The sequence below is a fragment of the Falco biarmicus genome, chromosome 3, assembly GCF_023638135.1.
Source record: "Falco biarmicus isolate bFalBia1 chromosome 3, bFalBia1.pri, whole genome shotgun sequence".
Classification (NCBI taxonomy): domain Eukaryota; kingdom Metazoa; phylum Chordata; class Aves; order Falconiformes; family Falconidae; genus Falco; species Falco biarmicus.
Genome location: NC_079290.1, coordinates 103325089 through 103341291, shown reverse-complemented (window position 1 = coordinate 103341291; position 16203 = coordinate 103325089). Strand labels below are relative to the sequence as shown.

Sequence of the window (16203 nt, the reverse complement as noted above, 5' to 3'; positions counted from 1 at the left end):
TTCTAAAAATAAAGTCTTTGTACAATTTTCTTCAGAAAGACGAGACAAAAAAGACTGTTTCAATAGGTACCTAATGGTACAGACTTCTAGAAGTTAAGTCGATAGGCTATTCTTAATTTTCTATTTGTTTTATATATGGTATTAATATCTGAACTCCTGGGAACCAGTTTATTAAGTTTTGTCAGGCTGTGTAGTTTCAGTGTCTCATTTGCTGCCAGCTTGCTCTACCCTCACTGCGGGCTTTCCAGGCTGCAACACCTGTGGAAGAGAGGCTTTTTAAAGGGAAGACAACTGTCAAACAGAGTCTGAGCCTGAGAAATTACACAAGTAATTGTATTCAACACAAGAGGTTAATCTAATACAGAATCAGATCGGGGTAAAAGTAGCATGCTGTTGATGACTTCTGTGACATGGTGTGTGTCATAATGCACGCATGCACATGCCTTCCCTGCATCATCTCATTGTTTTCTGTTGCAGTAGTCACTCACATAAAGCAGGAATGATTACGTAGAATGGTCATGGCACAGTGAGGAAATGCAGTAGAGAAGGCACTAAACTACTGTGGGGACCCAATTTAATTTGTTTTTGGCTTTGTCAGCAGTTGTCTATATAACCTCCAGTGCATTCATTTAGCTGTCTGTACTTTCATTTCTCAAGCCTCTTATCACTTAGACATGAGTTTTCATTAGTGGGTAGTGGAGCTTCATGCTAGTGGTTCCATCCAAATACTATTTTAATAATTTTTCTTATTAGAAAAAAGTTTTGTGCCATGGAAAACATGGACTAAGACTTTCCTCCTTTTTGAGTTTAGTAGTTTTGAAGGAACTTTTTGTGCTAGTAGTTGTAAAGGGTGCTTTTCAAAGGTATTGAAGTACATCACACTTGAAGGATACAACTGGCTGTGGAAGGCTAGCTTAAATCACAGTTGTCATTCTCCAGTTGCGTGTTGTTATCAACCCATTTCAGAAATGTGTGTGTGTTCATTCAAGGGAACTTGAAGACCTGACTGGTTTCTGTCCTGAGGTTTTCCAAAATTACTGTAATGCTGCTCTGAGAAGAAAATAGACTACCTGGAGAGAAAGCGAAAGTTTGTATCTCCAAGAGGACAACAGTCATAACTTTTCTAAGATCAGTTGTTAGTGAAAACACTTCCTTATAGGAATGAAGTGATTTAACTACAATTGGTCATTGACATCTGATGTTTAATCTACAGCGTGTTCATAGAGTCATAGTCTTTCATCTTTTACATATAGGTGACTGGAGAGTGAGACGTGAGCGAGGTTATTTCTATTCCATTTCCTTTCCTGCTGGTATAGTTTGCTGAAGATGCTGAATTAGTTTTCCCGTTAGTAAAATACAGAAGTTCTACTGTTACGCACTGGAGCTGGAAGGTCTGAAGAACTGTAGGTGGTGAGAGTAGGGAGGAGCCCGAAGCACTTCTGTGTTTTTTCTTTTTTTGAGAGCCCTCACTAGAGGGCAGCAAAGCGCTGTGTTCCTGGGGCGGTGGCGGCGCGGCCGGTCAGGCGTTGTTCTGTGCTTTCAAGGGAGGGGGGAGCCGCCTCCGAAGGAAGCTGAGCTGCGTGTCATGTACTGTGCCTGGGCAAGAGCCTAGAAGATAGTGGCATCAGGTGGGAACAGAAGTATAAAATGTATCAAATTGCATTCCTTGGCAATTCTATAGCAAAAGAAGTGGGAACAAAATGAATGAGGAATATGAGAGACCAAATACTTGAGTCCTAGTGGTATCAGTGTGTCTCTACAACCTCACAAGATGAGGAACGTGGATAAGTGTAACAATGTCAAACCAAACCTCACATTATTTTAAGTAACTTGGCCTCTGTGCAGTGACTCGATGTAAATACATCTTACTGAATATCTGTTGCTTACTCTAGGCATTCGGGTGCATATGCAGTTACGATGAGCCAAGAGTATTACTTAACTAGAAAAAAAACCAACAGATTAACAAGCAGGCCTTTATCTTGTTTGCTTCAAGTTGAAAGAAATAACAATGTGTTAATATTTTTAGGAGATTTTTAATGGGTTAAAAAATAGTTTAAGTGTGAATTGCCAAAGGCACACAACCAGGAAAATAACTGTTAAATTGTTCTTATAGTTAAACCCTGAATAATAAGACTTTCTTTACTTCTTTGATGGGGAGTGTGTGGGAAATTGCATCTTCAAAAAGGGGTGCTTAGAAAGAAGCTTTACCCTACTGTGTGCCAGTTCTCATTTTGTATCCCTTCTAATTACTTTTTTTCAATGATCTTCATACTAAATAACTTTGCAATCCCATTTGTGTTTCTTTCTGCCTTTCTCTGACTGGTCTGTGGGCTGGTGACTCTCTGAAACATGGGTTATCTTTCTGTAGCAGGTCCTAAGAAATTTGTTATATCTTTTCTGTAACAGTAGGCTGTGATTGGCAGTAATTTGTTTTGATTCAAAATCTTGGAGGAAAGGTGTTTTCAGACATAGGAGTACAGCTTGGAGTCAAGACTTTGAGATGGAATACATATTTGAGATCAGATTGCTGTTAAATCCATAATATCCAGTGATAGAGAGGGGTGGAAATCTGAGGCAATTCAGGTGGCTATCTTAAACTCTTAAATTTAAAGTGAAACATCTAATTTCAGATTTTGGGACATCTTTTGCTTCGCCACCTATTAATCCTCATGCCTTTGGTGTAAGAATTTTGTATTTTGTTTATGGCTCAGTTAATTTTTGTGTTTTGTGCATGAATGTTTAAAACTTCAAAATTTGTCTAAATTTACATATTTTAGAACTTGTCAACATGCATACAAAAAGATTATGCTAGCTTTTGCTCTTGATGTGAAAAGTGGAGTTGGAGCATATTGATCTTTATTGTTGCTGCTGCACTGTTTTCTGTCTGGCTTTGCTCCTGTAAATGCAGAAAAGAATGGAGAAAGAAATTTATAGTAGCAGTGTGTCTTCTCCAAGAACTCTTGCAATGTTAAAAATTAAACCTGATCATCTTAGACATGGTTAGTCTGTCATTCCTGCTTCCCTCCCTATGCCCCCTCCTTTACTAGTGCAATTGAAAGCTTTAGTAAACCAGCAACGTGAGTAATGTAAGGCAGTGTTTTCCTGTGGCTTCATAAACAAGTCAACCATATTCTGCTGGTGTGAAAGCTTATGTTCTGAGGCTGCTCAGGATTTGTTTCTTAATGTGGATTAAGCTTTAATATGCCCTTTCCTCACTTCAAAATTGAAGCCATCATTAATATGTAAAGCATTAATCTTGGGTAGCCAGCAGCCTCCTATTTGTTACTTACTAAAGCTATACCCGTTGTTATTGTGAAAAAATTGACATTATTTGTATTCACTTTGAAAATAGCAGAATTGTATGCTATAGAGGATACAGTGTTACGAAGTCTGGATCTTTAGTATTAGGAACTGTCATGGAATGTCTTTACCTAGAGGAGTATGTAGGATTGCAGCCTTTCTCCTAATATATGATTGTATAAGGAGAGAAGACCGGCTTTAAATTTGACTCTTTCATCTGCTCATGCCTTTTTTTTCTAACTAAAAAGCCTTGTAATGTTGTTCTTTAATGTGACAGTTCTGTGTTTATGTAACCAGACAGATTATAGGCCTCCTAGTGTTTTGAACTTTTATTTTAGTCATTCAAGTCTTCTCAACTCAGAACGTGTACCAATACTAACAGTAATGGTTTTTCTTGACACAGCATTACAGTGTTACTGCCATCTATGTACAAAAGACAACTTTACCTGTGTGACAGATGGGCTATGTTTTGCCTCAGTAACACGAACTGCAGACAAAGTAATACGCAACAGTATGTGTATAGCAGAAATCGACCTGATTCCCCGAGACAGGCCATTTGTTTGTGCCCCCTCCTCCAGAGAAGGAGTTGCTACTTCGGCTCATTGCTGTGACAGAGACCACTGCAATAAAATCGAACTTCCAGTTCCAACACCAGGTAAGGGGGTTTGGCATATTTTTATATAATTTTTAAACAGAAAAGTCTGTAAGAATGCAAGTTTCAGTTTTGAAATCGTAAGTGAATTTGAAGACCTAAAGTACACCTTAGATTCTGGAAATAAAATTTCAAAACATTTGGAAAAAGAAATTTAATCTTCTGGATAGGTATGTTAGGGCCGGTTTTGAGACTTATGTACATGTTAAATGGAAACTGAGTATGCACATAGTTGCTTTTGTCCTTTGTAATATTTAAATTGTTGAAAAAGTTACTGGGCAGAAGGTTTAACAAATACATTGAAATAACTCGAAGATCACTGTGAAATATAATAAGCTTAGTTGCATAAAAAGAAATAAAGTTTTACCCTTTTCTTCTATTTTTACTGTCAGGCCCTACTCCAGGAAAACCAGCTTCTAATCTAGGACCTGTGGAACTGGCTGCTGTCATTGCTGGACCTGTCTGCTTTGTCTGCATTTCACTAATGTTGATTCTATATCTTTGTCATAATCGTACTGTAATCCATCATCGTGTGCCAAGTGAAGAAGATCCCTCACTGGATCGCCCCTTTATATCAGAAGGAACTACTCTGAAGGATTTAATTTATGATATGACAACTTCAGGCTCTGGGTCAGGTAATGTCGTGCTTCTAGTAGTAATTACTCTGTGTTTAAGAGCCTTGTAAGGCTTTTTTTTTTATATCGTCAAATCTACTTAAGCTTAAAAGCTACTTCCATGTAGATTCATTCTATATCAGTGAAGATCCAATATATGTAAATAAGTGAAATAAAAGAAACATTGAGTTGCTGCTCCTGTTTCTCATAATTCTGAGAGTATGGTTTGATATGCAGGGAATATCAGTCAGCTGTAGTAAATGTTTTGTTTTCTCTATTAGTAAGGCTCAGTCATTTTACCTTTTTGTCCTGCGCAACATATCTAAATTACCATCTTCTGTGGTTGAGAACTAGTGAAACATTTTTCTTTAGCTTTAAACTGAAAATTCATTTATATCTGTAGCTGTTTGTATATGAAGAATATTCTGAATTCTGAGTTAATGTTCTAGCCAGTTCTCTCATTACAGAAAATGTTTTTTTCTGTTGCAAACAGCTATTTCTGTGTGTATAGAATGGGTGGAGTATGCAGAACATGTCTGAAGAATTTCTGTCCCTTGATTTTGTGAATTCTTGTTTTAACTCTGACTTTAACAGGTGTTGCTCTGGGAAGATGAGGCCGTAGTCTCTCATTGCATAGTCTCTGCTATTGTAATCCTGACATAGTGCTTACAGGATTGTGGCGGTCTGTGTCGCATAAATATGGTTTAATAGAGTTGATGGGGTTGATGTCAGGTACATCGGTGTATAAATTCATCTCCGCTCTATGTTAAGGAGCGAGACATCAGATTGTGTTATGCAATATCTTATCAGCTTTTTACTATGTAAGAAGGCTAAAAAACTTAATACTGAAAATTATTCCTACTACTTGCAAATATACGTGGTGAAACATCCATGCCCTTTCAGAGTATTTTCTGCAAAGAAACACTGGTGTTTAATTGTCAGTTGCTGAATTCTCTTTTGATTTCCTAGAATTGAAAAAATGTAAAACAACAAAACCCAAGAATCTAAGTTGTGCTTCTTTCCCAAGGGCTTTAACTGTTAAAACTCGTTAAGAGTCCATTGCTCTGTCAGGTAAAATTGATGTAGCTTGCTGAACCTGTTTAGAATACAGGTCAAAATAAGTCATCTTCAGTCATACCCTCACTGAAGAAGGTGAGGCTGCATTGAGTGTAGGCAGTTAAATTTCACTTGAGAGAGTTTTTTTGCGTATCCAAGTAAGTTTTGATCATGGTGGGCTAAGTTACTCTGTGGTTAGAACTGGAGCTGTGGTAGTTTGTGTTTATCTCGGCTTTCTCATTTACTTACAGCAATAACTAAAATAGTGGAAGTGGTTAATTTAACTTCCAGTATATTAGGCTTTAACTTGATAAATGCTGACGCTGAACTTACTTTTCCAATTATGTCCTTTCTAGGGGGGGTGTACAGAAGTAAGAGACTTGGTAAACCTATGTGAAAGGTTTACATTTCTTGGAATGTAGGAAGCTACTGAAAAGAAATTCTAATTTTAAAAAAGTTAACCCTTAAAAGAGCAGCTGTATGTTCTATGTGTAACTAGTCATCTGCAATGTAATAGCTGCTGTCACTTCAGTAAACCCAGAAAAGAAAGCCTTTAAAGGTTTCCCTTGAAACTGTGTTTAGTCATACTTTAAGAAAGCAAAACCAAAACCCACCAAAAAAACTACTGTCTGGTTGATGGTTCCCTTCTGACTTCTGTGGATAATCAGAGCGCTTATGATACTTTCTGCATGGCTGCTTTCCCATGCTGCTGCAGAGAAGTCAGACCTATGATAATGTTAATTGAGACTTCATTGTCAGTTGGTTCTTCATTATCCTCTGGCATTCCTGGTGGTCCTTCTGAGCCGTCCTTCATGTTAGAAAACTCTGGAAGTACTCCTTCAAAATAAGCTCTTGAAAAGCAGGGAATCCTGGTTAGAAGAAACTTAGAATCCTTCTTCCAAAGCAAATGGTTAGAAACTACTGACTCTTCCCTTGCCTATTTGGAAATTACACTTTAAGTAAAAGCGGTGTGCTGGGGAATTACTTAGTTTTCAGACCTTCAGGACACTCAAGCTGGTCTACATGCTCCCAGAGTGCCTGACCTACTATAGTATTTGAGTATTGACTGCTGATGGCTGCATCAGGAAGAGCAACAAATACAGATGAATTTTCCATACCCCTAAGGAAAGCTTTCCATTAACTTGTTTTTTTGCTTAAATGACAAAGTCTTGTTCCCTGTAAAAACAAGACTGGATGATTCCTTTAAAGTGATCTTTTAACTTCAGCTGCAGTGAGTTCCATGTTGTTCAGCTCTTTGAGAGAAGTATTAGCTGCCTGTAGTGTTCTGTGCTTCTGTTTTATTATGGTAGTGGGATAAGACGTGCTTCAAGTACTTATACACTACCAACAGTACAGAAAATATTTGCAGTGACTTGTTTCACTCTTGTCTCAAAACTAGTCAATGACTACATAAATTCATGGTGCCCTAGCACTTGAACTGATAATTTTCTTGTCCTGAAATGTGCCTGCAGCAATTGAATGTCATTTAAATGTGCATTTTAATCCAGACTTTGGTGCAGCACATTTAAAATTGAGAAGACTGTACGTTTATGGAATAACCTGGGGGTGGGAAACAGGGTCACTGAAAGGAGAAACATCAGAGCTGCTAGTTAAAGTAGTGCTTAATCCTGTTAGAAACTGAGAAGTATGCAGTTGGGGTGAGAAGCACAGTTGAGGAAGTATTTTGTTTGTAAATGCTCTGCTCTTAAATTCATGCTGACGGACCAAAAAAGCTTGTAGTCAAGTAAAAAGGATTCTACCAGTTTTGTATTGCAGCATTCTCTGAAGAGAAGCATATAAAACTGAGAACTTACCAAAACTCTAAAAAATGAGCTTCCTAATCAGATCAAAAAGGAAGTAGGATTCACTTTCTGCGATGGTGAAGAGTAAGCTGTTATTAATTATTCAGTCTTCTGTTAGTATTGCCATCTTGTTCCATGACTAACAAGACCTGGAACTGCAGGCTTGATGAAAGAAATTGATTAAACATCTAAAATAGATCCTTCTGCTTCAGCTTCTAAGAGAAGGATGTCCAAGTCACTTGGAGCCGAGAACGCTTTTCAGATCGTGATGCAAACTCTCAAATGTCAACTGCAAGTTGTATAGATAGATTCTGTTGCCCAGCTGTTACTTTTACTCTCCAACCCATGAAGGACATTTAGTTGCAAGGAAGTAGGAAGAATTACCTAAAACAAGGGGACAGGCTTTGGTTATTATCGGTAAGTGACTTCAAGCTGGAAGGTGAGTGTTTAGAAATCCAGTGGGTCACAAAAATCAATGTGAAGTTGAGTCAGTTGAAGTGAACACGAGCCTGCTTATCTGTGGTTCATAGAATATCGAAGGGAGTGAGATTTTTAGTTTTGTGGGGTTGGCCTTTTTTATTAATCCTCAAAGGAAGTCTTCTGGGCAGAGACTTAAGAACAAGAACAGTGTTCTGGCAGCTGCTCTTGTTGGCTGCCTTTAGTGCTTTAGAACTTAATTTCCCAGTTATCCAAATTGGGTACAAACTTCTTATGCATTGGATGGTCATTGGCCCAAACTAATTGGGTACAGTTAAGGTAAGAAAAAGAACTCTTTTGTTAAATTCTTAGAAGGCTTGAGGATACTTTGTTGTGATGTACGAAGGTGATGGTGAAGGCCTCAAGTATAAATTGGATGACCATGGCTGAATACAAGATGCCAAATGTTATGAACTGCTGTTGAACCCGACATGGGCTTGAATTTTCTCATCCTCCTGACTAACAAACTGACTGTCATCTATTTTCATGCACAGTTAGAAGAAGCTGTACTCAAAGATCTTGAAGTACAGTTGTGTCCAACATGTATGTCAAAGGCTGATACAGTAGCTGTCTCCAGTGAGTTTCTGCTCAGGCAGTCTGGTTTACAGTGAAACAGTTGCTCAAGTTCCTGGCAATAAAGAACTGTTTCCTTTAAAGCAAAAAGAGGAGACTGCTCCATTGCAACAGAAAGTCTGTAAGGAATTCTTGTGGATGCAGGATAAACGTGGATTCCAATCTTCTGGTTTTGTTTAGCAGCAGTAGTAAGAGAAAGCACAGTTGCAAGAAACGGAAGCAAGTTGAATCTTGTGACTTGTAGAAATAAGTATGGGAGCAAGGTGACTAGATCAGGTAGCAGGGTTTTTATTGTGCTGTGATGTTAATGTGATGATTGGGGCGTTGTAATGTGAAATTGAAGTGCTCCATGACTGGAAAATCAGAGCTTAGTATTTGTTTAGAGGTTAGCTGATATCCTTGGACATCATCTGTGTTTTCTTAAACAACAAGGGGTGTCTATATAAGTCGTACAGCAAGGTGAGGAGTGCATCTGAAAATGTACAAACAGTTTCCTGAAACAGCTGTGGGAAGAAGAAAATATCAGGCATATCACCTGCTTCAAGTATACAAAATCAGCTTGTATTTAACATTTGCTAGTGGATTTTGCAGTAGTATATAAGTGTTAGAGGAAGCTTTCTCTGGCCAACAAAGTCAAATCTTACATTTTCAGGGCTGAGTTTGGTCCTCTGGTTGTTCTAGTCTGGCCTCTTCTGCATTTCAAAAGTCTGTAAAGAATGCGTCAGGCTTCGAAGATGAGCCTTTACAGTTTGGGCACACAGCACAGCTGACCTGAGGACAGCTATTACAGCAAAAACTTTCAACTTTCTCAGTAGGAATTACTGTAGCATCTGAAAACTATTAAATCACTGGTATGGTGTCCATTTTTTACCCTTCCTTTCTACATGTAGGTATGTTGTCAGCAGAAATCATGCAGAAAATTTGTGTAGGTGTAGAAGTCTTGAGTAACTCCTTTAAATGCTACAGTGTTTTAATTTGCACTCCTCAGACTGACACACCACAAGCATGGCAATGCTACTGACCAAATTGGATATCCTTCTAGGGCCACTATTAGCAATGAATGTCTAGAGATGGACAGGAACTAGTTATCAGAGCTATTAGTCGAGACTTATTTTCTATAGCGTAAGGAAATAAAGTGATGTTCTGTCAGCTATTGGAACTTAGGTTATGGAGTAATAATTACCTTGTAAAGCGTACTTGGGCAGGAGTGTGAACTTTTGAAAGTCAGTGTAGCTGATAAGCGTAGTTTAACTTAAAAATGGGTCAGGTCATACGTGGTGATAAGTAAATGAATCGGTATCAAAAGTGCCTTTGAACTGCTTTACTGGGAGAGTTATGGGCAGATCCTTTTCTGAAAAAAAACACCCACCCCAAAAACCAAAAAAACCCCCACACAACACTCTCCTGTAACAAACCACCAACAAACAAAAAAATCCACCTCAATTTTGGTCCTGATTGCTTCATGGTTTCTTTTTCATTAAAATAACAACTTTGTGGATCAACAACTGTCAAGATTCTGAACTGAAAGGAGGAAGTTTGTGCCTTTCTAACAACTGTAGAGGTGGTTTGTAGTGTAATAACTGAGTACTTGTTTTGCTGGCCTTTAAGGTTGAAGGCAATATCTTGCCTACGTGCTTGTTAGCAGTTCACAACAAGCTGTTTAAATTTTAAGAGTTTATTATTGAGTGCATTCTAAGAGGAGTATCTTAATGGAATATACATCTTTTATTTAGAACTTACTATAAGTGCTTATTTTGTGAGTGATGTTTAAGGTGAATGTTAAATCTGCTTTTTAGGTTTACCTTTGCTTGTGCAAAGAACAATTGCAAGAACTATAGTACTGCAAGAAAGCATTGGTAAGGGTCGCTTTGGAGAAGTCTGGCGAGGGAAGTGGAGAGGAGAAGAAGTCGCTGTGAAGATCTTCTCGTCAAGAGAGGAACGCTCGTGGTTTCGTGAAGCAGAAATCTATCAAACAGTTATGCTACGGCATGAAAACATTCTTGGATTTATAGCTGCAGACAACAAAGGTTAGTGATACTATGAATGCATTTTACTAATTGTGTACACAAACAGAATAGATCAGGGGTCCTCAAACTACAGCCTGCGGGCTGGATACAGCCCCCCAGGCTCCTCAGTCTGGCCCCCGGTATTTACAGAACCCCCCCGCCCCCCCCTGCCAGGGGTTGCGGGGGGAAACCAAGCAGCCACAGACGACTGCCACTTCATCCGTGTGCTGACCCCCTGTTTAAAAAGTTTGAGGACGCCTGGAATAGATGGTAAATAGATGGGAAAGATAAAGTTGTCAGGATCTAATTAAGAGTAGCAAAAAATACTTTTGTTACTGGAGTGTTTCAGAGTTTGGCTAGTGTTCCGTAGGTTTAATGAAGGAAAAAAGTGCATTCTCCTTTTTCTGGAAAGCATGCTTTGATTAAATTCAGAAAAAAATCTCACACATTTAATGAGGTGTAATTTCTACAAACAAGTTATAATAATGGCTAAGGTTGGTATCAAAAAGGAGATGCCTTGTCCTGTCAGCCCACACATGTGCTGGACACCTGTACTCTCTTAATAGTCTGATAAGATAGATGTGTGGAACCAAAAGAGTTCATGTCTAATCCTGTTGTCCTAATACAAAGTAGGAGGTAGACGATTCATTTTTAAGAGTGAGATATGAGAAGTTATTCATTTAGAACTCCAGTTGGAAAATAAATTGGCAAAAGGAGGTTAATGATTTGTTCCTAGTGTTTAAAAAAAACTTGTGCATGTTTGCTGAAGCTCTCATGATAAGCCTGTAAGTATCCATTAAGATGGACAGTCTAGTAATTTTTTCAGCTTGATTTGTTGCAGTTTGTCAGGTGAAAATTTCTTGGGTTTTTCCTGCAGTCCAATTTAAGGCAAAAGAATCTGGCAAAAACACAGAGGTTTTTGATTTCTTATATTAAAGGGAGCTAAAATACTATGTTTTTTCATCCAGTTATTTTAATCTGAAATTAAATGTTTCAGATTTTAGTAATTCAGAAATTACCACAAATGGCTTCTGACTTTTTTGTGAAGAAAGCATTAATAGAAAATTCTGTCCTCTTAGGGAGGAGTCAGGAATCCACACACATCCTGAACTCTTAAAGGGTTCTTGGTTTTGGGAGATTTCTTAAATGGTTTTAGTGTAGTTGAAGTATACATGTAAACAGAGCTTTCTTTAATTATCACAAGATTAACTCCAAGTATCCATATCTATATAAATCTGTAGAATTGGAACAAAACCCAAGAGGTTTTCTGGAATGCTTCCTTTATCCAGGAAAGGGTTTGCTAGCTATAACTAACTTGCGCCTAACAGATGTTTTTGCAACTTGTCAATGTCCAAGAGCTTGCAGATCTATGGTATACCAGGGTTCTTCCTGCAGCTTACTGTTAGAAACTGTCTTACTTTCATGCCTAAAGTTGCATTGGATATTCATAGCACCTGTGAGAGCTTGAGTTTGTTCTCATGGACCTGGTGGAATACCTGGAGTCTGGATTTAAAATTAGTAGACCTGTTGCATTAGACATAAATGAAAATCCATCTCTGCAGAAGCCTTAGGTACTGTGTCTGACTTAAGTGTAAAGGATATATTGCAATATCTTGGCTATAACTTTTTAACAAAATTAACAAGTATACTACTCTCCCATTTTGCCCCAAACCCATTGATAGTTTGTCCCAAAAATACACTTGACTACTGTGCAAAGGAGGTATGAGGAAGGCTTCCTAACCAAACGGGTTACTAAAATTTCCTAATTGTTGGTTCAGGTTCCAGATGCAATAGGATAAAATTCCATTTGACTTGGTCATGTTTATGTTCCTTTTAATATAATCTGATATAAAATTGCTTCTGGTTTCTGTTGTTAATATGCTGTACATAAAGGAAAAAATCCATAGCTGATAGATTATGCCTTTATTTGAGGCTTTAGGGCAAGGCTTTTCTGTTTTCTTGTCAACTAGTTGGCAATTGGTTTATGAAAAATGGGTAAAGATGTGTTTTGAAAATGCTGCTGCTCTTGACTATTTTCTAACACTATTGCTGTCTGAGCAGATGTGGAAAGCTGGGTTACACAAATGCAGAAATCTCTGTACAACCTTCTGCATTCTGTCAGTGAGGAAATACGTACATGGCATGCTCTCTCTGGGTTACGCATTCAGGTCCTGAATATTGAAGGAGGCTGATGCATCAGCTCTTGTTTAGAATACTTCAGGCCACCTGTATCCCATTAAATGGGAAAACACAGAGGGACTGTTATGGAGGTAGTTTTTCCAGCTTAGTAGGTGTGCCATCATGGTACTCTGAAAGGAGCAAGTGTATCACAAGGTGGCTTTAGAGGTCAGTGGCTTAAAAACACCTCTTAATGGTCTTTCATTGTAGATGCTGCTGCTAACTGATAAAGGCTTATTAGATGCCAGGTGCAAGATGAAGTATTAGTTCACAGCAGTAATAGCTGTGAAGGATTTGCATCCATTTCTCTATACAGCAGGCTGTTGAATGCATTTAGGAGTTACTGCAGCCTAGCTGGAATGCACAAACTCATTAGACTATAAGAATCTGACTGTGTGCCTGAGACCTTGCAAAGATTACTACAGAGATATAGCAGTAAAAGGAATTACTTGTGCAATCCCCATTCAGTGCTGGCTGAAAGCTTATCTATGAAGAAATCTTAGGAGTAAGTGTCATGTATCATGAGGACTTGAATTTCCTGACAGGTAGCTTGTGGTGGAAATGTGGGCCAGTGTCATGCTGCAGACTGCTAGTAAAAACATTAATTAGGAGATTCCTCTTAATGCAACTGTGCATTTTCCATGGCTGCAGGAGAACATCTAGCTGGCCACCATACTTCTAAAATTGGGAGAGGGCTTTTGGGTAGAATGGTGCATGTATGGATTAGAAAGTGTTTAGAAGCACAGACAGATCGGCTTAAGTCAGTGGTGTTAGCTCAGATGGTGGAGTCGTAAAGCTTGTGACTGAACTACTGTCTTCACTCATTCTACACTATTTATAGTTATTCCACGTGCCTTAATGGTACATTCTCCTCTACTTCCCCACAGCTCTATGGTGTTCAGGCTACAGGAGCTGGTCCAATCTGTCTGCTTTCTCATCCCAACATTTACTGGGAAATAGGTGTTGCTGTTAAGCCATCTTGCAGGCTGAGAAGCAGTGAATGATTTTAACTGCAGTGGTGTTCTGTCTGGCAAGCACGTTTGTTCTGCGTTGCTTGTTACTTACCCAGGAGTATATGCTACTTTCAAATATGGCTAGGTCAGGAAAATCACTTTCTGGGCCATGTGTTGCCTTGTTTTTGAACCACCTAAACAGATTGGGGGTTGGGTGGAGTTTTTGTTTTGTGTCTTTTCTAACACTTTTCAACTAAGTATCTAGGTATCGGGGACACAATCTGCACTCTTCTACTAGAAGAGCAGTGGCAGCAGCCTCTGTTTACACTATTGCGGGTTTCCCTGGAATAGCTGTCTGTAACCACGACTGTATGTAGTTTGTTACAAGTAAGGGGAAGTGTTGCCCTGTGTACTTTCAGATGATTTTATGCACTAAAATACTTTAGCCTCTCCATTCCTTCCCTTTAATTGAAAGCTGTGCTTCCCTAGGTGAAAGTTTTGTTCAGTCAGACTACCTTACGTGGTAAGTAGATCCCCAAGAATGATATTAAGCAAAATTATATTAAGCAATATGCTGTGGAAAAATGAGCAGAATTCCTTCCTCTTGAGAAAAGTAATATTTGAGCCATTTATTGTTTTTGAAGCTCTGGCTTTAGCCTGAGAAGGAATTTGACTGGAAGATCTTGCTAATCTACACAGCTAAAGTGCTTTTCATCAATTTAATCTGATGACTGTCTCAGCGTGATAGTTGTTTCACTAACAAAATAGCAGCCCTCTTCCAGCCACAGAAATATCTTCCCTGCCATGTCCCTGAACATCTAATTTCTGAGAGTTTTCTAGCTCTCTTGATCTCTTTTCTTTTTCCTCTTTTTTTTTTTTTTCTTTTTTCTGTTACATTTTCTGCATGCCAAAAAAGGAGGCTAACTTATCCCTGTCTCTACTTGGAAACACTTTACTAGATGATACTGGAGAACATATGCAATTAGGCAGCTTCTGTAATGTCTAGGCAATTCAGCTTAGAACATAAGTCTGCAGTTCAAAACTGTTGTACCAAGCAATCCTGTCGCACATTAAAACGTAGTATTTGGTTTAAAAACAAGCATGTGCAAAGTCCAGATTTTTGTTTTGCTCATACCAATGTGGAAAAAGTATTTTTCAGTGAAGTGAATTCAGTCAATTCAATTTTAATTGAAACTTGATTATACATATTTGATAAAGCAATCATAAATTCCTTCAAGAGGTAGCTTGTCTAAGGTGGATATTGCTTGGACTTCACTAGTGTTTTTCTCAAACTGTAATCAGCCTTCTAACAACAAATCTGAAAGCTTCTTTATTCAGAATTTCAGATTGTTAGAATTGCAAAAGAAAATCCTCTTACTTCCAAGTGATTTTGATGGTCTAAAATACTTTGAGGTTTCTTGCAAACAACTGAAATAATAAGTAATCTCTTATAATAGGTTTCTAGGAACACACCTAAGTTTATGTAATGTTCTTGAAAATTCTGAAATTGCTTGAGATTCTTGATTGTGGTGTGTATCTGAACCAAATTAGGTTACCTTGTCATGGGAGGCTGTGCTACTCTGTATGTAATTACTACTGACTGTAATTACTTTTTCTTACCTGATATAATGCAAATCCTGTGATTGAAAGCTTCATGGCAGATGCTGTTTACTGTACAGCCAAAAATACTCAGGTTCAGGTTTATTACTTGATAATAATAAACTATTGTCAACAGTATAAGCAGACTTAAGTTCATCACAATGTGTTCTGCTTAGATCGCTAAACAAATACATAGCTTGTCAAATACAGAAAGGTAAAGAAAATGTAGTAAGACCTATCTAATAGCTGGACATTATAGTTACTGCTGCATTTTAGCTTATCTGTAATTAATATTACTTGTGTAAGTTTGGATGAACGCTGCCCCTTCTTAAAATCTGGTTGGAGGGCCACAAATATTATTGACAATAGGAAAGAATCATGGCTCCTTTCAAATGGATAGCAAGCCCAGCTTTATATTTTTCTCCTTTGGAAGGAAGGTGAAAACAGACTGACTATTAAGACTTACGGGTAATAAATAGGTTAAAACTGAAGTAGAAGGGTCTGTAATAAGCAGCATAGTCTCTTCTTAGGTGGGTGCGTAGAGTTAAGAGGAGAAAGACTTTATGCAAGGACACTATAATCTTGATTCAAAGCAATGATAATTCTTCAGAAACTTTGACATCTTTAAAATACCTGTTTAAACACAATAGGTCTAGTAGACTACTTAAAATTAGATTACAAATTTCCTTATTGTTGTCTAGTTCAGAAAACTGCTGATATATCCCATTCATAATAAACAGGAGAAGAAATCAAATACAGGTTCAAGCAATGAGTGCGTATAGTGCAATGTAGGGCCATAACTGGTGAAGTAGTAGATTAAAACTCAGAAGAGAATATTCTGAACTGATTAAGTTCATTTTTATTATAAAAAACTTGTGCAGTTTTTTGGAGCTCCCTGAATATATATATGTGATGAGTGTACCCTTTATATGCCTGTGGACGCATACCTGTTTCTAATGTTCTGTACTGCTGGTTCAGTGAAGCTATAATACT

The 16203-nt window shown here is 38.1% G+C and overlaps 1 protein-coding gene across 1 annotated transcript in view; it reads left to right on the top strand.

Moving 5' to 3' along the window:
- The window catches only part of TGFBR1 (transforming growth factor beta receptor 1), a 36676-nt gene that overhangs the window by 3324 nt on the left and 17149 nt on the right, over nucleotides 1-16203 (top strand). Inside the window, exons 2-4 of the mRNA XM_056331332.1 lie at nucleotides 3704-3955; nucleotides 4345-4587; nucleotides 10271-10501. Coding sequence (XP_056187307.1) covers nucleotides 3704-3955; nucleotides 4345-4587; nucleotides 10271-10501 — 726 coding nt within the window. The remainder of the gene's footprint in view (nucleotides 1-3703; nucleotides 3956-4344; nucleotides 4588-10270; nucleotides 10502-16203) is intronic.